This window comes from Pelophylax lessonae, assembly GCF_965119305.1.
Source record: "Pelophylax lessonae genome assembly, chromosome: 8".
NCBI classification, from domain to species: Eukaryota; Metazoa; Chordata; class Amphibia; order Anura; family Ranidae; genus Pelophylax; species Pelophylax lessonae.
Window position 1 is genome coordinate 214,638,545 of NC_138775.1, and position 23,036 is coordinate 214,661,580.

General features: G+C 44.9%; 1 protein-coding gene across 2 annotated transcripts in view; it reads right to left on the reverse strand.

The window, feature by feature from the left end:
• Positions 1-19,349, reverse strand: part of UAP1 (UDP-N-acetylglucosamine pyrophosphorylase 1) — a 28,066-nt gene extending 8,717 nt beyond the window's left edge. For both annotated transcript variants that reach the window (XM_082266138.1, XM_082266137.1), the window contains exons 1-8: positions 19,245-19,349; positions 10,018-10,315; positions 7,556-7,760; positions 4,774-4,949; positions 4,519-4,691; positions 2,227-2,420; positions 1,974-2,114; positions 914-1,102 (exon numbers count right to left, since the gene is read on the reverse strand). In XM_082266138.1, the coding sequence (XP_082122264.1) occupies positions 914-1,102; positions 1,974-2,114; positions 2,227-2,420; positions 4,519-4,691; positions 4,774-4,949; positions 7,556-7,760; positions 10,018-10,297 (1,358 nt within the window). In that variant the 5' untranslated portion in view covers positions 10,298-10,315; positions 19,245-19,349. The remainder of the gene's footprint in view (positions 1-913; positions 1,103-1,973; positions 2,115-2,226; positions 2,421-4,518; positions 4,692-4,773; positions 4,950-7,555; positions 7,761-10,017; positions 10,316-19,244) is intronic.
• Between the last annotated feature and the right edge of the window lie 3,687 nt (positions 19,350-23,036).

Consider the following 23,036-nt stretch of genomic DNA (forward strand, 5'->3'; position numbering starts at 1 on the left):
TCAGGCGACCTGGTCGCCTGCCATAGAGAAGCTGTGGACCCGTTCTAATAGGAGCGACACAAGTCGCTCCGACTTACAAAAAGGGTCCGGAGCTTGTTTGGGGCGACCCGGAGCGACCTGCATTGACTTCAATGATATGAAGTCCGTGCCGGCTGCTCCGAGGTCGCGGTGCGACCTGCGCACCGCGACCTGTGAGGTCGCCCCGGCAAGTCGGATCGCCCCAGTGTGAACGGGGTCTTAATATTAACCCCTAAATAAGTAAATACATAAAAAAATAAATAAATAAAATAAAATTAGCCCCTAACCTTTAATCCCTTACAAAAAAATAAATAAAGAAATAAAATAAAAGCTGCTGAAAAAAAAAAAAGCTTAAACAGCAACACGTGCTAAAAGAGAATATTGTCCTCTATTGGCGAATTAAAGAAAGCCATAGCGCAAAAAAAAAAAAAAAAAAAAAAAAAAAGTCTGCATGGGAAAGTTCCATCCACCATTGCCAAAATGTTGCAGCTGATACCATACCAATACCATTCCTGTAAGAAAACCACAGTTCACACACCCGCCTCATGGGTCATGGTCTTTGTAGGGCACATGCAGTTCATAGAACTATGATGCAACACATGTAACAGAACATCAGTGACATTCTTAAATAGCTGTAAAGAGGAAATCTTCCCAAAATGGGGAGGGGGGGGGGATCCCCAAGTAGATAGTTTTCTCCCACTAAAACACTAAAATGGAGAATCTCTCTCAAGGACAATAACCGCAGTTTAAAAAAAAAAAAAAAAAAAAAAAAAAAAAACACCCCGAGAAATCAGTTTGATCTTTTCATATTGTAAATTATTTTTGCCTATAGATCTATTCACCTACATATTAACGGCACATCTAAACAGTGATCATGGCAGAGCTGGGTACTTACAGTGGAATTGCAGGGATTCGGGTGCCATTTTCATCCACAAAGTGTCCACCAGCATTGAGGACCCAGCAATGATGCAGGGACATAAGTGCATGGCGGGCAGTACTGGGGTTATCCTTTCCATTTTGGCTATCTGCATTTTTCAAAGGAGAGAACTCTTCTTCACGTAAAACTTCAAATACCACAAATTTCCTGTATAAAAAGACAGACATGCTGTATATAGTATACGGTTCTTGCAGTTTACCCCAACATCTTTGCATGTTACCCAAGGGAAACGTAAGAAGCTCCCACACTACTACTGCAGGCCAAAATGCATAATACAAGGTCCTAGAGGCATTTCACCCATCAGAAAATTACACAGCATTAGGCCTCGGCCCCCCACTGGCTATCCCAACGAGTCCTTCAGTGCACCAATTTTTATTTTAACACGCTTACAACTTAATATTTGAAAATTAATCCTATCCAGCAAAGAGACATCCCTTCGGCTGCATCGGCTTACTCTGCGACCACCCTGCTTTAGCAATTGCTAGTAATGCCTCGTACACACGCAACGATTATCGACCGACCGATCGTCCGACTTTTGTCCAGTGTTGTTGTGTTGGTTGAAATGTGCTCTAGACTGCACACAAATTTTCTTGGCCAACAAAAATCTACTTCAGAAGTGAGGTCATGTGCTGGTTTAATTTCCGTGTGTTTTTTCTTCTCTGAGCATGCCCAGTCTTGATCATCAGATTTTTGTCTGCCGAAATCTGTACTGAATGACGGAAAATCGGCCGTTGTGTTGACGGCCAACAAAAATTTTATAGCATGCACACCAGATTTTTTTCGGCCGAAAAGTCGGAGTCGGTTGTCGAAAGCATCATACTAACAAGCCAAAAATCAGCCGATCGGACAGCCAATAATCGATGCGTGTGTACGGGGCATTACTACAGCCAGCAGCAACAACTCCATTTTATGGGTCGTGGCCTGGGCGGCTGGGCCCCTCGAGACACCCAGGCCCCCTACATGTGTATGAGCTGTCGTCCCCCCCCCCAATGGTGTCCCTACACCCATGGGTACTCACTTTGCAAACTGGAAAATGTCGAAGACAAACTTCTCCATCTTTATTCCGTTGGGTTTATCCGGGTGAATTAGCACACCCTGTGTGTCCACATGAGGTATTTTCTTCACTGCAACATGGTGCTGTAGCTGAGGCTCATGAACCCTATAATACATTGGCAATTTTGAGAGGATAGCCTTTACTACCAGTCACTAGTATAAAAAGTTAAGGTTTCCTTAAGTTATTCCTTTTACTTCCTAACATTCTCATCACTTACTCCACTACTTGCTGCAGGAACCGTCTTGTGAAGAAGTGGTTGGCGATGTTGCCAGCATTATACAGGAGTCTTCCATCATTACTCCTTTTCTGTGCTGTAGCCAGAGTGATCTCACTGTATTCCACAACCTGGTACACACCATCTACACGGCAAACTACACCAACAGGCTCAGTGGGATTCATCTTCTCCACCACCTAGGAAAAAACAGAAGGAACCCTTCTCAGTCCTGAAGCAAAACAAATATATGATCCAACTCACAGTGTTTAGGTCATTGGTATAGATTTCATTTAGCATCAGCCTGCTGCCAGAGAAAACCTAGCAGCCTCCATCATGTAAACTGGAACCAAAAGCTTGCAGTCACATTCTGACCTATGCTTCTACCCGAATGGGAGCTAAATTTGCCAAGCAAATCTACTGGTCTGTAAATAGCTTCGGGGGCAGAGCATTACCATATGAGGAGCAGTCAGAATTAGCATAATAGAGCTCACCAGATTATAGGGATCTTTTGGCACTCTGCAGAGGTAACTAGCAGGCAAACTAAGGGCCAACATATTGATCACCTAAAGTGATTGTAAAACCTTACATTTACCTAGTGAAGGAACTAGCCTAGAAGTGATTCACAGAAACTAAAACAAATCCTCCTACATACAGTAAGTTGTACCTGTTTATCGTTTCCTGTTTCTCCTGTACAGCCTTAAAAAAAAACAAACCCAGATCAAAGGATTTTTCTCAGCTCCAGCAGGCAGAAGGTGGGGAGGGGGGATCTGTGGAGTGTTGGGAAAGGTCACTCCCCCCCCCCTCTACACAGGATAATAAGGAAACGCACAGCAGAGACTGTCAGTCACCTTCTGTGTGTTGGAGGAGGGGCCATTGACTCCCACTGCTGTCAAAGACAGCCAGTCAAATCAGGAGAAAGGGGGAGGGGGGGGCAGGGCCAGGCTGCGGCTCTGTGTCCTAATGGATACATGGAGCTGCGGCTCAGCTCAGGTGCCCCCATAGCAAACTGCTTGCTGTGGAGGCACTTAACAGGAGGGAGGGGTCAGGAGAGCTGAAGTGGGACCCAAGAAGAGTAGGATCCATGCTGCTCTGTGCAAAACCACTTCACAGAGAAGGTAAGTACAACAGTTTTTTAATATAAAAATAACGAGACTTTACAATCACTTTAAAGATGCCACCAGTTTTCTATATATGAACTGTCAGTATTTGGCCAGATTAGCCTTGAGAAACCATAAACTCTTACAGTTTATCTGTACTAATTATTCAGTTGGCTAATTCTAATGCATGCTATAAATTTTCCAATAAAGCCATGATTACCCCCCCCAATACATGTGGTACTTTGTCTAGGCGCTTCCTATCCCTAGCTATGAGAGCCGACTTACTTCCCTCCTGCCGAAGCTAATCCGACAACAGCTAGGAAGGAGACAGAGGATTTATAAGGGTAGCTTGTCTCGGCTCCGAGCACTTTCCCATGACAGACAACGTAAGAGAAATGCACAGATTGACCCCCCCCCCCCCCCCCCACCACTCTGGGTTCCTGTTGCAGTTTCTGGTCTCGAAAAAGTTCTCAGAACCAAAACAAGCTAATATTATGAAGCACCCCTCACCTTTCTAGCAGTCGTTGGGTCGGCTGTGGCGGGGAAACTGTTTGAACCTGATAGCTTGGGATAGAAGCATTTAGCAACATGGGACTACATGCATTTTGTCTCGTAGTAAAGAAAAATAGAAAGATTACGGTAATTTAGATGCAATACAGTAAACCCCCGCTCCATCGCGGTTCAGTTTTTGCGGTCCCGGTATATTGCGTTTTTTTTTTGTAATGTTATTTTACTTTATAAATCATTAAAAATGAAATATTTTTGCGTTTTCCATAGCTCTTGCTAGGTCTCTCAGTATCTTTTATGTATTTAAATGAGTTTCTATTGTTTTAAAAGTGTGTTTAAAGACTTTAAAATGCTTTTACACGTACAGTGACAGAAAAAAAAAAAAAAAAAACAACACGCCTACAATGCATTTTAATAGGGTTTTTCTATTTCACGGAATTTCACTTTTCGCGGCTGGGTCCGGAACGTAACCCCCGCAATGGAGGGGGGTTTACTGTAATCACTTATCTAAAGAAATGCCAATCTTCTGTTACGGCTGTGAATTTCCTAAATTACATTTACAGTAAATGTTTTATTTAATTATTAAAACTCTCCAATGATGCACATTGGTAATTTCCTAACACTTGTTCTTTCTCCTGTACTCCTAGTACCTGAATCAAAAATGATGGTGCAGTTATTTATGGCTCCTTACCTTGGCTCCACAATCCGCCTCCTTGCTCACACAAAATCCAATAAAAACTGGATCAGCCACCTTCACCAAGATGTTATCCACACAGTATACATGAATGTACTCAATTCCTCTCTTTTCCATGTCCTTCAGCACTCCGTGTGCACCCAAGGCTCTATACAGACCTCCATTGCCATCTGCAAATTAGATTGGAAGATGTCCATCAAACATCACTCCTACAGAAGTTATATTGGAGTTATTAGTGGAAGGTGACCAAACCTGGAGCCATGGAGAGTTTGCCCTTCTCCTCCATAAGGACCTTCCCCTCAAAACTCATCGCCGGCAGCATCCCCTGCTGGAAAAGGATAAGGTTTTCTTCTTCTAGGCCAAAATATTGATGCTTCCGAAAGAAATCACGGGTGGATTCCATGGTACGCCCACTGGTCATGATATACCTGGGAAATATAAAAGTAATTTCATTTAGGGTTGAAGAATTTTTAAATGAATTACAAATTTACACAATCAAACAGATTGGAATCATACACCTATAAAATTTACCATTAGAAAAAAAAAAAAAAAATCTATCCAAGCTTTCATGTTATGAATAGTCTGCTTTACGCTAGGTTCACATCGATGCAGCTCTGCAAGCCACGCTTTGCGCAGCCACTGCAGCCTATTTGAATAGGCTTCCATGCCTCCTGAAATGCAGGGAAAACATCCTTTGCACCATTTCTGGAATGGCAGCCTGCAAGGGAACTGCAAGTGCAGTGCGGTTCCCACTGCGGTGCGATTTCCAGTGCGTGCAATTAAGATTAATGGCCTCTGCACGCATCCAGCACATTTTTCTGTGCGGGTGGTTGCGGCTGCAGTAACAGATGTAGACTCGCAGCTGGAACTACCCAAACAGATGTGAACCTAGACTGAGACAAGCAGTGCCTATATAGATAATTCTGAAGCAGTATGAGCACTGAGAGAAAGTTTAAAAACGGTGCATCGCCCTTCACCTGTGTATGAAAGCATAATCAGGTGAAAAAATCCAGGTCCGACTCCATGTCTTCCACCACTTCAAGCAAAAATCCATCCTGGCTATCAGCCTTTTGGATTATGTGTCACCAATGGCAGGGCTTCCATCTTTACCCATCTTCCTTCCGGGGTCGTTAACTCCGGCTGTGTGAGTGGCCGTTCTTTTCAAAGCGCATGCGCTGGTGATGTCAGCTGCTGCATGTATAATAAGGCTTACCTATAGGTAACATTCATGTATGGGAGTTACTCCCACTTTAATGGAACTCCCACACACTTGAAACAGCAGCTCCTTTTCCCGTGCTGGACACCGCATATCGGTTTCCTTTGTGGCTGAGATTTTGGAAAAGATGCAGGGACCTTTTTCCTGCATTTTCCATTAGGAAAAGCAGCCCATTCAAAGGAATGGTCTTCTATGCAAACGTGGCCACCAGGATACTTACATAGTGTGAACATAGCCTAATGCCTTGTACACACGCATCGATTATTGGCCGGGAATTTTCGGCTTGTTAGTATGATGCATTCGACAACCGACTCCGACTTTTCGGCCGAATAAAATCTGGTGTGCAGGCTATAAAATTTTTGTTGGCCGTCAACACAACGGCCGATTTTCCGTCAGTCAGTACAGATTTCGGCAGACAAAAATCTGATGAGCAAGACTGGGCATGCTCAGAGAAGAAAAAACACACGGAAAGTAAACCAGAACATGACATCACTTCTGAAGTAGATTTTTGTTGGCCGAGAAAATTTGTGTGCAGTCTAGGCACATTCCAACCAACAAAACACCACTCTGGACAAAAGTCGGATGATCGATCGGCCGATAATCGTTGCGTGTGTACGAAGCATTCATTTAGGATAGAGTGAAGAGGAATTAGAACACGCGTCAAGTTTTTTCTTGCTGCCTGTGCCTAATAGGAAGATTCACCCTCTTATTTGTCCCATTTACTGTTTTTACTGAGAATGAAAAGTGAAAGAAAATCCCAAATTTTGGGTTGTCAATAAAAGAAATACCCTGAACACAAAAAAAAAAAAAAAAAAAAAAAAAAAAAGTTTTGCCCTTAGTTCTACTTTTTAAGCAGAGCTAAAGTTCCGCCGTTACTCACTGTGAGCAGGCATTTTATCGCAGAAGAGACATGCAAGGTGTCTTGTGCAATAAAATCCAACTACCTGCCTGCTCTCAGCGTTCTCCAGCAAATAAACTGAGCTTCTCAACTTACAGTGCCAGCCCGATCCCTCTGTACCAGGATGACTGGCTCCTACGCTGGAGTGATGTCATCCTGTGCCGGCCAATGAAGATGCACCCAGTAGAAGATGCAGGCACCAGCATGGGAGGAGGACCATTTTATGAAAAGTAAGTAAAGCTCCCTTTAAATTCCACTTTAACAAAATCTTTACACCATAGATTGTATTTATCAGCGTATAACACACACACACACACACACACACACACACACTAATTTCATGAGGGAGGTTTCAAGGGGGGAAAAAAAAAAAAAAACACACTTTATATTTTAAATAAAGAACTTTGAAGCAAAATAAGGGTCAGTGCCCACCAATGCAGCCTTATCAGTGCCCATCTGCAGCCTCACCATTGCCCATCAATGCAGCCTCATCTGTGCCAGATTACAGAGAGAGATCTCCTGTGTACTTGGTGCTCGCAGTCACACACAGTCCCGCCACCTTGGCCGGCTCTTATGATAGACCGAACACTGGTCCAATGCCGGGACATGTGAGGTCCTAAGAGCCGGTCCAGGAGGCGGGACTGTGTATGACTGCGAGTGACGAGTACCCTGGAGATCCCGGCTTTGTGTAATGCGATGGTGCTCACCCCCCCCCCCCCTCCCCACTGAGGCAGCCAGGTACAATATCGGCGCATCTCACACACACACACACACACACACACACACACACACACACACACACACACACACACGATTTGCCCCCTATTTTCAGAGGGAAAAAGTGCGTGTTATACACCGATAAATATTGTAATTATTTTTGTCCCATTATATATTAAGCAAACTTATTATCCCAGTCTTACCAAGGAATAACACAGCCCTTCCCATGTCGTTCCTTTGCCAATTTCTGCAGCTGTAAGATTCGCTCGGCTTGTATTTGGAAGAGACTTTTGTGAGAGGGCAGTCCGACATCATACATACCCTTTGGGTATGACACACCAAGGCGTGTTCCCTGCCCACCAGCTAGCAGCAGAACAGCCACTTTACCATCCGCAATCTGGTGAAAACCTGAAGGGAAAAAAAAAAAAAAAAAAACACAACTACCCTTAGATGGTACATGTTGAAGTGTTAGTTAGATGCATCACTACATTTATATTATTGGCCTTTCTGATCAGTCATTTCAGTGTTCATTCATATACTGATCAACATTAAGTTTTTAAAACTAAAAAGTCTACTTGCTGGGCGTTTTTGATAACTTTTTGGGGGAAAAAAATAGCAAATTGGTAACATTGCAAGAACTGCAGCTCTGAATGGAGATATACTTAACCAATCGTCCCCATACACAACCAATCTCTGCGGCTCCTGAATCCCCCCATGGTCTTGTGCGGTGGACTGTTCCTGACGTCATCAAGCCCATAGACCTGCTCTGGACATGAGAACATCAGGAACAGTCCACCACTGGATCTTGGGGGGAGAGCAGTTTGCCGCTGGATCAGATGAGTAAACATTCTGTTTGCCCCTAAGCAATAAAAGCAGTTACCCATGCAGTGTGCGCACAGCCCTACTGCATGGGAAAACTTTATTTTGGGTCAAAGTTTGTACCTTTCACCATTTGGAAGAACCTCCAACATCATTTTGAAAACTTAAAGTGGTTGTAAACCTTTACATATACCCAGTGAAGTGACAGGCCTCAGGTGATGTGCAGAGATGAAAAATTCTTCTCCATAAGTTGTGCCTGTTTATCTACACTTGTCTTCCGCCTACATCCATTCAAAGTGCAAAATTTACACAGGATCTTTCAGCTCTGAAAAGCAGGGGATGGAGATCTGAAGTTACATCAGTGAGGAGAGCTCTGAGAACTGATTGAAGGGGAGGGGGGAAGGGGACAACCCCCAACCCCCCCCCCCACCCCAACTTCACACAGGAACAGCGCTTTAGGCTGTCAATTAGTTCCTTCCCGTCACCATTTTTTCTCTTGATGTCAGGAAAACCTGTCAGAAGTGACTCATTCTTATAGCAGAGGAATGGACAGAAATGACAGTGCTTTGGATGAGACAAGTACACACTATAGAGGAATTTGCTTTGTTCATATTTCAGGTCTGAGGTTTACAAACCATTTTAATGCACCACAACAGTCGAGAGAAATGTTTAGAGTGCCTAACATGTATTATGTCATTTGTAGTGTAGTTAGACCCGTTTTGATAGGAGGTCCACCTATTTTGCAGGCTATGGTAATTATGTACTGAAGTGCCACCAATGCATGTTCATGTGTTTTTTTCCCAATGTAGAGGAACTTGGATGTCTGTGTGGAGGGGAACCCTGTCATAGATGTGCTATATTGTCAAAGTATTAGGACACCTGCCTTTACACACACATGAACTTTAATGGCATCCAAGTCTTAGTCCGTAGGGTTCAATATTAATTTGGCCCACCCTTTGCAGCTATAACAGCTTCACCTCTTCTGGGAAGGCTGTCCACAAGGTTTAGGAGTGCGTCTATGGGAATGCTTGACCAGAAGCGCATTTGTGAGGTCAGGCACTGATGCTGGATGAGAAGATCTGGCTTGCAGTCGCGGCTCTAATTCATCCCAAAAAAAAGGTGTTCTATCAGGTTGAGGTCAGGTCAGTCAGGTTCCTCTATGCCAAATCCCGCTCATCCATGTCTTTATGGACCTTGCTTTGCGCACTTGTCTAAATCATTTGGTGGAGGGGAGATTATGGTGTGGGGTTGTTTTTCGGGTTGGGCTTGGCCCCTAAGTTCCAGTGAAGGGAAATCTTTAGATGTCAGCATACCGACACATTTTGGACAATTTCATGCTCCCAACTTTGTGGGAACAGTTTGGAAGTGGCCCTTTCCTGTTCCAACAAGACTGCGCACAAAGCAAGGCACATAAAGACAACATCAGTGCCAAACGTCACAAATACATTTCTGGTAGAATGGTCAAACATTTCCATAGACACTCCTAAACCTTGGGGACAGCCTTCCCAGAAGAGTTGAAGCTGTTATAGCTGCAAAGGGTGGGCCAACTCAATATTGAACCCTACGGACTAAGACTGGGTGTCATTAAAGTTAATTTGTGTGTAAAGGCAGGCGTCCCAATACAGTGTAGTGGTCAGTGATCGATGTGTCCCCATTGGAAGAGTACCCCCTCACCTCCTGATCCACTAAGAGCTGCAAAATTTTGGATCTCCCATTAAGTCTGTGTAGAAAAAGAAAGGTTAATCTTTCCAGCGGGAACAAGGGCAACAACTCAGGAACCACTGTGAACAGGCAATCTACTAATCATTACAAAAAGGCAATCCCCTAGCCGCTATGAAGCATTTACCTTGAGCTTCCCATTGCTGAAGATGCTGCTGGTCTCTGGTAACACTGCCAAGCACCTCTTGAGGCACAGCCTCCATCCTGGCATCTACTTTTTCTTGCGAAGATGAAGCAGAAAAGGCATCCATAGCTTTATGGAAAAATCCATTTAATTCCAAAAAGTCTAAGTCCTTTAACTCTTCCAACAAGTGAGATCGCTGAACTTCTGACAGCTCATCCCAAAACTGCAACACATGGCTCTGGCCGGCCTCAGACGCACGCTGATGTAACGTGTCCATATCCATCCTTCAGATCCCTAGTGTCTGCAGGGAGGGAGACATTAGAATCATTTCATACTTTACAGCTCTAACACAACCCTAACAGATTTGGAATCGTGTTCTTTGGATGTTACTGTCCCATCTACACTTATCCTGTGTCAGTGACTCACCATCTGCAGCACCACTTGTGTTAGTGTGTACATTGTGCGTTGGCATGGCTGTTTAGGATAGAGGGAAAGGCAATACTCTTCTTTTACATGCTGCATCCCCATAGATCTGATATTTCCTACACACTGGTACTACTATACTAAATCTTCATTTCCCCAAGCAAGTTATTTACATTGAGATTTACCAGAAAGAGTTCACACCCAGCAGACACAACGGATCTTTGTGGTCACATAACCACCTAGAAGACACACATTATATATATATATATATATATACATACATACATACATACACACACACACATACACAGTATCTCACAAAAGTGAGTACACCCCTCACATTTTTGTAAATATTTTTTTATAACTTTTCGTGTGACAACACTGAAGAAATGACACTTTGCTACAATGTAAAGTAGAGAGTGTACAGCTTGCCTAACAGTGCAAATTTGCTGTCCCCTCAAAATAACTCAACACACAGCCATTAATGTCTAAACCGTTTGCAACAAAAGTGAGTACACCCCTAAATGAAAATGTCCACATTGGGCCCAAAGTGTTAATATTTTGTGTGGCCACCATTATTTTCCAGCACTGCATTAGCCCTCTTGAGCATGGAGTTCACCAGAGCTTCACAGATTGCCACTGGGTCTTCTTCCACTCCTCCATGATGACATCACGGAGCTGGTGGATGTTAGAGACCTTGCGCTCCTCCATCTTCCGTTTGAGGATGCCCCACAGATGCTCAATAGGGTTTAGGTCTGGAGAGATGCTTGGCCAGTCAATCACCTTTACCCTCAGCTTCTTTAGCGAGGCAGTGGTCATCTTGGAGGCTTGAAGGTGTGTTTCGGGTGGTTATGTTGGTATACCGCCCTGTGGCCCAGTCTCTGAAGGGAGGGGATCATGCTCTTTTTCAGTATGTCAAAGTACATATTGGCATTCATGGTTCCCTCAATGAACTGTAGCTCCCCAGTGCTGGCAGCCCAAGACCATGACACTCCCACCACCATGCTTCACTGTAGGTAAGACACACTTGTCTTTGTACTCCTCACCTGGTTGCCGACACACACGCTTCACACCATCTTAACCAAATTAAGCCCCGTACACACGCACAGATCGTCGTCATACAAATGTTCGTCTTTTCTCCCCGGGATGTCGGTGTCTGTTGAAAAGTGCAAAGACAGCACAAGGACAGCACAAGAATTTTGTCCGCAGACTTCAGCTGACTGCAGAAGTGATGTCATGTAATGGTTAACTTTCCCTGTGTTTTTTATTTTCTGAGCATGCCCAGTCTTGCAAATCTGCGGTCTGTCGGCTGATTTCTGTACTGACAGGCGAACAATCGTCCGTTCTGGTGTCTGCAGACAAAAATTTTCATGTTTGCAAGAAAGACTCTTGTCCGCGGATTGTGTGCAGACATCTGTCGGAGGCACCATACTAACACGCATACAATCGGCAGATCTTTCGTCCGCCGACGTTTGTATGACGACGATCTGCGTGTGTGTACGGGGCTTAAGTTTATCTTGGTCTCATCAGACCACAGGACATGGTTCCAGTAATCCATGTCGTTAGCAAACTGTTTGCAGGCTTTCTTGTGCATCATCTTTAGAAGAGGCTTCCTTCTGGGACGACAGCCATACAGTCCAATTTGTTGCAATGTGCGGTGTATGGTCTGAGTACTGACAGGCTGACCCCCCACCCCTTCAACCTCTGCAGCAATGCTGGCACCACTCGACAACCTCTGGATATGGCGCTGAGCACGTGCACTCAACTCCTTTGGTCAACCATGGCGAGGCCTGTTCTGAGTGGAACCTGTCCTGTTAAACCGCTGTATGGTCTTGGCCGCCGTGCTGCAGCTCAGTTTCAGGGTCCTGCCAATCTTCTTATAGCCTAGGCCATCTTTATGTAGAGCAAAAATTTTTTTTTTTCAGATCCTCAGAGAGTTCTTTGCCATGAGGTGCCATGTTGAAATTCCAGTGACCAGTATTAGAGAGTGATTTAACACACCTGCTCCCTATTCACACCTGAGACCTTGTAACACTAACGAGTCACATGACACCGGGGAGGGAAAATGACTAATTAGGCCCAATTTGGACATTTTCACTTAGGGGAGTACTCACTTTTGTTGCTAGCGGTTTAGACATTAATGCCTGTGTGTTGAGTTATTTTGAGGGGACAGCAAATTTACACTGTTATACAAGCTGTACACTCACTACTTTACATTGTAGTAAAGTGTCATTTCTTCAGTGTTGTCACATGAAAAGATATAATAAAATATTTACAAAAATGTGAGGGGTGTACTCACTTTTGTGAGATACTGTAATTATATATATATATATATATATATATATATATATATATATACACACACACACACACATACATACATACATACATACACACACACACACACACACCTTTATAATCACTGACAGGTTAAGTAAATAACATTGATTATCTTGGTGGTACAATGGCATCCAAAAGTTAGGTGGGTGGGATAGATGAGGCAGCCAGTGAACATGTTGTCCCTGAAGTTGATGTGTTGAAAGCAAAGAAAAAAAAGGCATTGCAGTTTGTTATGTATAGGGCTACATAGCCACAGACTGGTCAGGGTGCCTATACTGACCCGTGTCCAAAGCCAAAAGTATCTACAATGGGCATGTGAACCATGGAAGAAAGTGTCTTTAACCGCTTTACCTCTAGCCACTGTGCTGCTACTGCGGCACAGTGGCTCGTTATCGTCTAGCGACGTAGACCTACATCGCTAGACTCCTCCCCTGTAGGCGGAGCTCACGCGCCGCCGGAGGCGCGCTCCCGCTGTTTTCATTCACAGCGGGAGTCAGGCCAGGGGAGGAGCGGCGGCGATCGCCGCTGCTCTGCCCCGATCGTCGGGGAATCGAGTTTGGAGATCCGCCCGCCTGTGTAAACAGAGCGGGCGGATCTCCTAAGTGACAGGGAGTGACAGATCGGAGTGTTCAGCATAGCTGGACACTCCGATCTGTCCCTGGCTCACTCAGTCACCTCCCCCCCCCCACATGTCAGTAAGCACCAGGCATAAATTAACCCCTTCCCTGCCAGTGTCATTTTTACAGTAACAGTGCATATATATAGCACTGATTACTGCAGTAATGTCACTGGTACCCCCAAAAGTGTCAAAAATGTCAGTCAAGGGTCCGATCTGTCCGCCGCAATGTCGCAGTCCCGCAAAAAAAAAAAAAAAAAAAACACACACCAAAAATGACAGAAATCTTTCCCTTAGTTAGTAAACGCAATAACTTTTGCGCAAACCAATCAAAATACGCTTATTGCGATTTTTTTTTTACCAAACATAGGTAGCAGAAAACAAATTGGCCAAAAATTTTAAAAAAAATTGGTTTTTACATCTTTTTTGGGGGGAATTTCATAAAAAAAAAAAAAAAAAAAAAAAAAAAGTTAAAAATTTTGTTATTTTTTCAAAATAAACGCTATTTTTTTGTTTATAGCGCAAAAAGTAAAAATCGCAGAGGTGATCAAATACCACCAAAAGAAAGCTCTGTTTGTGGGAAAAAAAGGACGTAAATTTCGTTTGGGTACGGCGTTGCACGACCGCGCAATTGTCAGTTAAATTCGCACAGCGCCGAATCGCAAAAAGTGGCCTGGACGTAAGACAGCAAAATGCTCTAGTGGTAAAGTGGTTAAGGTGTTGATTTGGCCTCCAAATTTTCCAGATCTCAATCTAATCGAGCATCTGTGGGATGCGCTGGAAAAACAAATCCAATCCATGGATGACCCTCTTCACAATTTTCAGGACTTAAAGCGGAGTTCCACCCAAAAGTGGAAGCTCCCCTTACTGCTTCCTCCCCCCCTCCGGTGCCACATTTGGCACCTTTCAGCGGGGAAAGGGGGGGAGCTGATACCTGTCAAAAAACAGGTACCCGCTTCTATTTCAGTGTAGGGGTGCCGCGGCGACCCACGTCATTTGCGGCCCCTACTCCTTCCCCCCGCTGCCTTCTGGGAGACACACACTGGTCCCAGTAGTCAGGGGGCCATTCAGAAAGCGCAGTGCGATGGGCAGTAGGAAACAGGCTGTGAAACCGCAAGGCTTCACTATCTGTTTCCCTTAGTAAGGATGCCAGTGCCTGTACCCGGAGCTGATGCATGGGTCAGCTTTGGGTGCTGACATAGCGGGCTCCCTGGACAGATATAAACAGTAACTCACCCTAACTCCACTGCACTGTGGGAAGAGTGTCGGTGCTCAGGCTGAACGTCCAAACCAAATGTTATGTGAATAAAGCCAGCACATGAAAAGTCTTCTTCCAAGTAAAATACTTTATTCCAACATGGATAGCGGGGACAACATGACAAATGCTGACGCATTTCAGCTTTACGATAGTAAATAATGCTATGAGGAAGGCGTAAAGCCGAAACGCGTCAGATTTGTCATGTTGGAATAAAGTATTTTACTTGGAAGAAGACTTTTTGTGTGACGGCTTTATTCACATAATCCCTGGACAGGTAAGTGTCCTTATTTTAAAAGCCAGCAGCTACAGTAATTTTTGCCCCCAGGCTGGAACTCCGCTTTAAAGGATCTGCTACTGACGGCTTGGTGCCGGACACCCCGACATAACTTCAGAGGTCTAGTGGAGTCCATGCCTTGATGGGTCGGGGTTGTTTTGGTGGTACAAGTGGGGCTGCTCAATATTAGGTAGGTGGCTGATATTGGTGTACATTTGCATTGAGATTAGTAACTGTATACAGGAAATAATAGAGCAGTGGGGAGGCAATGCTTAAAAGGTGGGTGACTGTATTGCCTTTCCCTCTACTTTAAAGCAGTTTTAAAGGCAATTTGAATAATAAATATATTATACTTACCTGCTGCACAGAGCAGCCCCGATCCTCCTCTATCAGTGACCTTGGCTCCTCCTCTCCTGTCTTCCTCCATAACTAGGAGCTTGCTATGGGGGCAGACATTTGGGCTCACTCCTGAGCTGAGCTGTGAGTCCATTCAAGCCGGCCCCATTCTCTGCTCACAGGATTTGATTGACAGCCAATGGCTCCCGCTGCTCTCAGCTAAGCTTGTGAGAGCAGAGTGAGGACAGTAGACCTGCAGACGGGTACAGGACTCAGGAAGGGCACAGCAAGTGGCAACATTTTTACTTTAAATTATGGAACACATACTTAGACTTCAATGTATTTTTAAAACCCTCCTTTCCATGGACTGTTTGCCATCACTATGCACACCATAGGAATCAGGGCGCAGTGCCTTGTCCTTGTGTTGGGACAACACAGCTGAATGAGCCCCAAGGTACTAAATCATCACCGCCACAGCCAGGCAACACGCATTCCCAGAAAGAGGTCAGCACTGACCCCCCACATCTTGACAGGTTTCCTTCCAATCACACAAGCCCCATATCGACCCCCTTCTCCAAATCACACAACCCCCATATCCACCCCTTCTCCAAATCACACAACCCCCATATCGACCCCTTCTCCAAATCACACAACCCCCATATCACACAACCCCTTCTCCCAATCCCACAACCCCCATATCCACCCCTTCTCCCAATCCCACAACCCCCATATCCACCCCTTCTCCCAATCACACAACCCCCATATCCACCCCTTCTCCCAATCACACAACCCCCATATCACACAACCCCTTCTCCCAATCCCACAACCCCCATATCCACCCCTTCTCCCAATCCCACAACCCCCATATCCACCCCTTCTCCCAATCACACAACCCCCATATCACACAACCCCTTCTCCCAATCCCACAACCCCCATATCCACCCCTTCTCCAAATCACACAACCCCCATATCACACAACCCCTTCTCCAAATCACACAACCCCCATATCACACAACCCCTTCTCCCAATCCCACAACCCCCATATCACACAACCCCTTCTCCAAATCACACAACCCCCATATCACACAACCCCTTCTCCAAATCACACAACCCCTTCTCCAAATCACACAACCCCCATATCACACAACCCCTTCTCCAAATCACACAACCCCCATATCCACCCCTTCTCCAAATCACACAACCCCCATATCCACCCCTTCTCCAAATCACACAACCCCCATATCACACAACCCCTTCTCCCAATCACACAACCACCATATCGACCCCTTCTCCAGATGTGCCACAATTGCATCAATAAAAACGTTGGCATCAGCTGGCTGGGTACAATGGGGGGGGGGGGGGCAGTAACATGGGGAGGCCACAGGGTGAGAAGCCTCTTCTACTATTAGTACAAGGCTGGGTTCACACTGATGCGATTGCAGATATCACATGTAATGTCTGTGCGGTATGAATTCAGCCATACAGTTTGCATGCCTGAAATCGCATCACAGTTGGACCAAAATGGGGCAGGATCCTTTTTTTTGGTCTGCACTGGAATCAGATCACATGGGTGTTTAGACCCATGTGATCCGATTCCACAGTTTGCACTGCAAACTGATCTGGGGGTGTCATTAACTTTATATTGGACACCCCCAGCAGTTCGCAGAGTGCAATGAGAACTGCCTGCGAGTCAGACGCAGTGTGGGAACCTGCACAGGAATTGCTGTGGTTCCCGCACTGCATCAGTGTGAACCCAGCCTAAATGTAACTTCCAGCCTTCGGCCCCTTTCACACGGCTTTATGATCAGGTCCACTTGTCAGATTTTCAGGCAGACCTGATTGGATGCTCCATTCAGCTCTATGAAGCGGCGGATGTCAGTGGTGACATCTCCACCGACACCCGCTGCTCTCCGATCCCATCCTATCTGTGAAATCCAGACAGATAGAAACCCAAATTTTCCATCCGTCTGGAGGATCGGATGAAAACAGACAGAAGGTCCATTTTTATCCAATCTCCCATAGAGGAGAGCGGGGATCTGACAGCTCTGTCTCAGCACAGTGCGCGGAGATGGACCTGTCATCCGCCTGCGTAGCTGGGGATCAGCGGATCGATCCTCTCTGAGCAAAACGGAGTCCGCTGGGCGGAAAGCCTGTGTGAAAGGACCCTAAGGCTAGTCATTGAGGGATCGAATTTCTGCTGGTTAAGCAGGATCCGGCTGAATTTCAATCCATCTAAGGAGTACAACTAGCCTGTCAAGTTTTATCATTCGATCGCTGTCAGTGGTTATAGCTGCTGGCAGTGATCATTGTATTCTGATGGCTGGGAAGACCCCCTACTGTCAGAATACAAGGAGCTCAGTGGGAGGGATTTCCCCAACACCGACTGTGTTGATGGGGCAATTGAGCGATTTTCCTTTCTTCAGCCCACGATGGAAGGAAAAAGATTGCAAAATCTATGGCTGCCCTAAGGTAAAAAAAAAAAAAAAAAAACACACACCCCCCTTGAGGAAGGGGGGGGGGGGTCACCCCGAAATGTTGGCCAGCAATATCTCCTCTCCCCCGTGTCTGTATGGGGGCACTACAGGTCATCTGGTATGTCACACACATATATATATATATATATATATATATATATATATATATATATATATATATATATATATATACACACACACACTCACACACCGAAAGAAAGATCACGTGTAGCAGCTTTATGTTTACTACAGACATATTATACCGTCTACATTGCATCAGTATGAATTTGAAGCTGATCATGCACACTTCAATAAATGATCGATTTCTTTATTTTCAATCGATCTCTCCCACTAAGAATAATGAATTGTAATACAATACAGCCAATCATGATAACACACAGGGAAGCGGTTTTGATCAACACATTGGTAAGTTATTGATCAGATCTCTGTGCCCATTATACAATTCATAATCTGAGTGATGAAAATACGATCAAACCTCATAACCAAAGCATGTCAGTAATGCCAGTCACTGGCAAACGATTGTTATTTTCCTCCCTGGCCAACCAAATCTGTTTGATCAAATCCAATCTAACTGGAGTATTCAATCAGACTGATAAAATCACACATCTATGGGATGATACAATTGTACAGCCACCATGTACTTGCCCATACACAATGAAATGTGATTGTTTAATCTGCTTTAAGATTGCCACAAACATCACAATCTGATTGTATAATCTACTTTAGATCTAGCAGCAACTATGCTGTGCAATGGCCTGCCTGATACAAAGTGACTGCAGAGGTGGATGAGAGAGGTCGGTACTCATAGGTTTTGCTGTTTTCATAAATCTAAAAGTGATTGTACAAAGATAATACTGTCAGATTGCATTGTTTATGGTCTGGTGTACTACATAGGTGTTAGAAGATCTAAAGGAGATTGTACAGACATTGTATGGTGTATGATCAGCATAGGATATAATGGAGATTGTACAGACATTGTATAGTGTATGATCAGCATAGGATATAATGGAGATTGTACAGACATTGTATAGTGTATGATCAGCATAGGATATAATAGAGATTGTACATACATTGTATGATTGGCATAGGATGTAATGGAGATTGTACAGACATTGTATGGTGTATGATCGGTATAATATTGTACAGACATTGTATGGTGTATGATCAGCATAGGATATAAAGGACATTGTACAGACATTGTATGGTGTATGATCAGCATAGGATATAATGGAGATTGTACAGACATTGTATGGTGTATGATCGGTATAATATTGTACAGACATTGTATGGTGTATGATCAGCATAGGATATAATGGAGATTGTACAGACATTGTATGGTGTATGATCAGTATAGGATATAATAGAGATTGTACAGACATTGTATGGTGTATGATCAGTATAAGATTGTACAGTGTGTGAAGTGACATGTACCCCAGTCTATGTATTAGTATAATGATCACATATCTCTCCCCCCTCCCTTCACTGTACCTGTGCTGTGCTGTCTCCAGAGAAGCCGGGTTGCATGTCCGTGTGTGACGTGGACGAGATGCTAGAATGGAGTTATTTAGCAGAGGGGCGGGTCAGGAGTTGACGTCACGAGTCACATGGCAGGGTGGAGCTACATTCCAGCTGTCAGGAGGGATTGTATGTGGCGTATCCGTGCGCTCTGCGCGTTCGCGCCGCTCCCTGTGCGTACTACGCCTGCGCACTTCTGAATCCTGACCAGTGAGAGGACAAGGCTGGTCACGTGATAGGACCAGCCTCAGCCAAGCCCCCGGTTACGTCACTCCTCAGCCCAGAGCACCTTACATGCAGCTGATGTGGACGTTTCAATGAGTGTATAAGACATGACATGGGGTTTTCTTCTCTCCCAAAAGGGTGATATCTAGATGGAAAGTGATACTACAGGAATTTTTTGCTCCAAAATAAAAAATAAGGTTATACTTCTCTGCTCTGTGTAAGGATATTGCACAGTGCGGTCCCTCACCTCCTAGGGGCTGGCGCCAGAGCTGTCTGCTCCTTCCTCCTGGGTGCGCCACCATAGTAAGCCATGAGCTGGGCTGTGTGTGTCCATAGACATTCACAGCTTGGCTTAGCTCCGTACCTCTGTATGGATGTCAGAAGGAGCCAGAAGAATAGAATCATGCTACATATTATACCTGTAGAACCCTCCTAGCTCAGAGTAGGCCGCTAGATAAATTGAGTTATCTCCTCTGTAAACAGTGGAGCAGGGGTTGGTTACTTAGGACCGCTCAGTGTCTCACAGGCGGATGTTCTGCTACATCCCCGTCTTCCAGAGACTTCTAGAAATATAGTGGGAGGAAGAGCAGGACAGGCATCCTGAATAGGTAAAGGACTCCGGCCAATCCCTGAGGAAATGTGCCCAGGAGGTGGAGGGATAGCTCATAAATATTCTGAGGGCAGAGTTCCTGGGTGCAGTCCTACAGGAGGAGACCCCTGTGCAGAGTTTCTTCCCCTGGAACAGAGAGGAAGCTTGAAGAGTCTTTGAGGACACTGAGGTCCCAGCTAGGCTTATCTGGGGACTGGGGGGGGGGGGGGGGGAATATACCATATAGAGCTGTGTCCAGAAACTGAGCAGAACAAGAAGGGAGTTGATGGGAGGAACTGACCCTGCTATACAGAGGAGAAGTGACTGTGAGGTGGTCTAACCCAGTGTTTCTCAACTTTTTTTCAGTCAAGGCACCTTTAGAATTATGGACAGTCTCAAGGCACCTTTAGAGATATGGACAGTCTCAAGGCATCCTTTAGAATTATGGACAGTCTCAAGGCACCTTTAGAATTATGGACAGTCTCAAGGCACCTTTAGAGATATGGACAGTCTCAAGAGACCTTTAGAATTATGGACAGTCTCAAGGCACCTTTAGAGATATGGACAGTCTCAAGGCACCTTTAGAATTATGGACAGTCTCAAGGCACCTTTAGAATTATGGACAGTCTCAAGGCACCTTTAGAATTATGGACAGTCTCAAGGCACCTTTAGAATTATGGACAGTCTCAAGGCACCTTTAGAGATATGGACAGTCTCAAGGCACCTTTAGAGATATGGACAGTCTCAAGGCACCTTTAGAGATATGGACAGTCTCAAGGCACCTTTAGAGATATGGACAGTCTCAAGGCACCTTTAAAGATATGGACAGTCTCAAGGCACCTTTAGAGATATGGACAGTCTCAAGGCACCTTTAAAGATATGGACAGTCTCAAGGCACCTTTAGAGATATGGACAGTCTCAAGGCACCTTTAGAATTATGGACAGTCTCAAGGCACCTTTAGAATTATGGACAGTCTCAAGGCACCTTTAGAGATATGGACAGTCTCAAGAGACCTTTAGAATTATGGACAGTCTCAAGGCACCTTTAGAGATATGGACAGTCTCAAGGCACCTTTAGAATTATGGACAGTCTCAAGGCACCTTTAGAGATATGGACAGTCTCAAGGCACCTTTAGAGATATGGACAGTCTCAAGGCATCCTTTAGAATTATGGACAGCCTCAAGGCACCTTTAGAATTATGGACAGTCTCAAGGCACCTTTAGAATTATGGACAGTCTCAAGGCACCTTTAGAATTATGGACAGTCTCAAGGCACCTTTAGAGATATGGACAGTCTCAAGGCACCTTTAGAGATATGGACAGTCTCAAGGCATCCTTTAGAATTATGGACAGTCTCAAGGCACCTTTAGAATTATGGACAGTCTCAAGGCACCTTTAGAATTATGGACAGTCTCAAGGCACCTTTAGAATTATGGACAGTCTCAAGGCACCTTTAGAGATATGGACAGTCTCAAGAGACCTTTAGAATTATGGACAGTCTCAAGGCACCTTTAGAGATATGGACAGTCTCAAGGCACCTTTAGAATTATGGACAGTCTCAAGGCACCTTTAGAGATATGGACAGTCTCAAGGCATCCTTTAGAATTATGGACAGTCTCAAGGCACCTTTAGAATTATGGACAGTCTCAAGGCACCTTTAGAATTATGGACAGTCTCAAGGCATCCTTTAGAATTATGGACAGTCTCAAGGCACCTTTAGAATTATGGACAGTCTCAAGGCACCTTTAGAATTATGGACAGTCTCAAGGCACCTTTAGAATTATGGACAGTCTCAAGGCACCTTTAGAATTATGGACAGTCTCAAGGCACCCCTTTCTAAAATGTAAAATACTGTTCTAATATTTTCTCATAATGCGGCAGCATCGACACCCATAGGACACCCAACATTAGAGGTGATTTATTCTTCCAAAGCAAATACACTTTTGCCCACTAGTACAGACTAGTATCCCAGTGTTTTTCGTCTCCCTCAGTTTCTCTGCACCAGTTAGCTAATATGACCCTAGAGTTGAGTGAGAGGGGCAGGGGAGGGTCAAACAAGGATGCCTTTCAGGCAATGAACACCCTTCTTATCAACACTGATGACATCACTGGTTGTAAGGACGCTGGTGGCTGAAAGGTTGAAATGGGGCACAATAAAAACCTGTAGCTTTGTGTACCTAAAAGGCGGGCTTGATCCACCTGCTGACTTGTATACATTTTTGGGCAATTTTTAGGAATTTTGCCAAGGCACCCTTTAAGTAAATTTCAAGGTACACCAGGGTGCCTGGGCACCCTGGTTGAAAAAGGCTGGTCTAACCTAGGGTTGCCGCTTCATCCCTTTAAACCAAGACACACATTAATTACACAGGTTCTGTGGCTGATTAAGGTGGCAATTAAACTCATGTAGCTCAATATATCAGCCTCAGAACCTGTGTGTAAAAAAAAAAAAGATATCAATTTAGTTTAACTAGTTGATGCCCGCACTATAGCCGAATGACTGCTACAGTGCGGACCTAAATTACCGGAGGGCATACATTTATGTCCTCTTCGCAACGAGCGGCCTGTGCGCTACCTGCAGAGCACGACTCACTCTGTGATTGGCGAGTCCATGAGACTCGTCTGATCACAGATCAGAGTAAGGGGGTGATCCCGCCCCCTTACCACATGATCAGCTGCAGCCAATGACAGCTGATCATGTAAAGTAAACAGCAGTCGGCGATCAGCTGTTTTTTTCTCCTCAAACTATCAGTGTGAGGAGAAAAAAAAACGATCGCCGGCTGCTGTCAAAGGGACATCGGTCCTGAAGTAGAGAGGGATTATTTGTGTCCCCAGTGGCACCTACCAGTGCCACCCACCAGTGCCCACCAGTGCCACCTACCAGTGTCCACCAGCGCCACCTACCAGTGCCCACTAGTGCCACCTACCAGTGCCACCTATCAGTGCTCACCAGT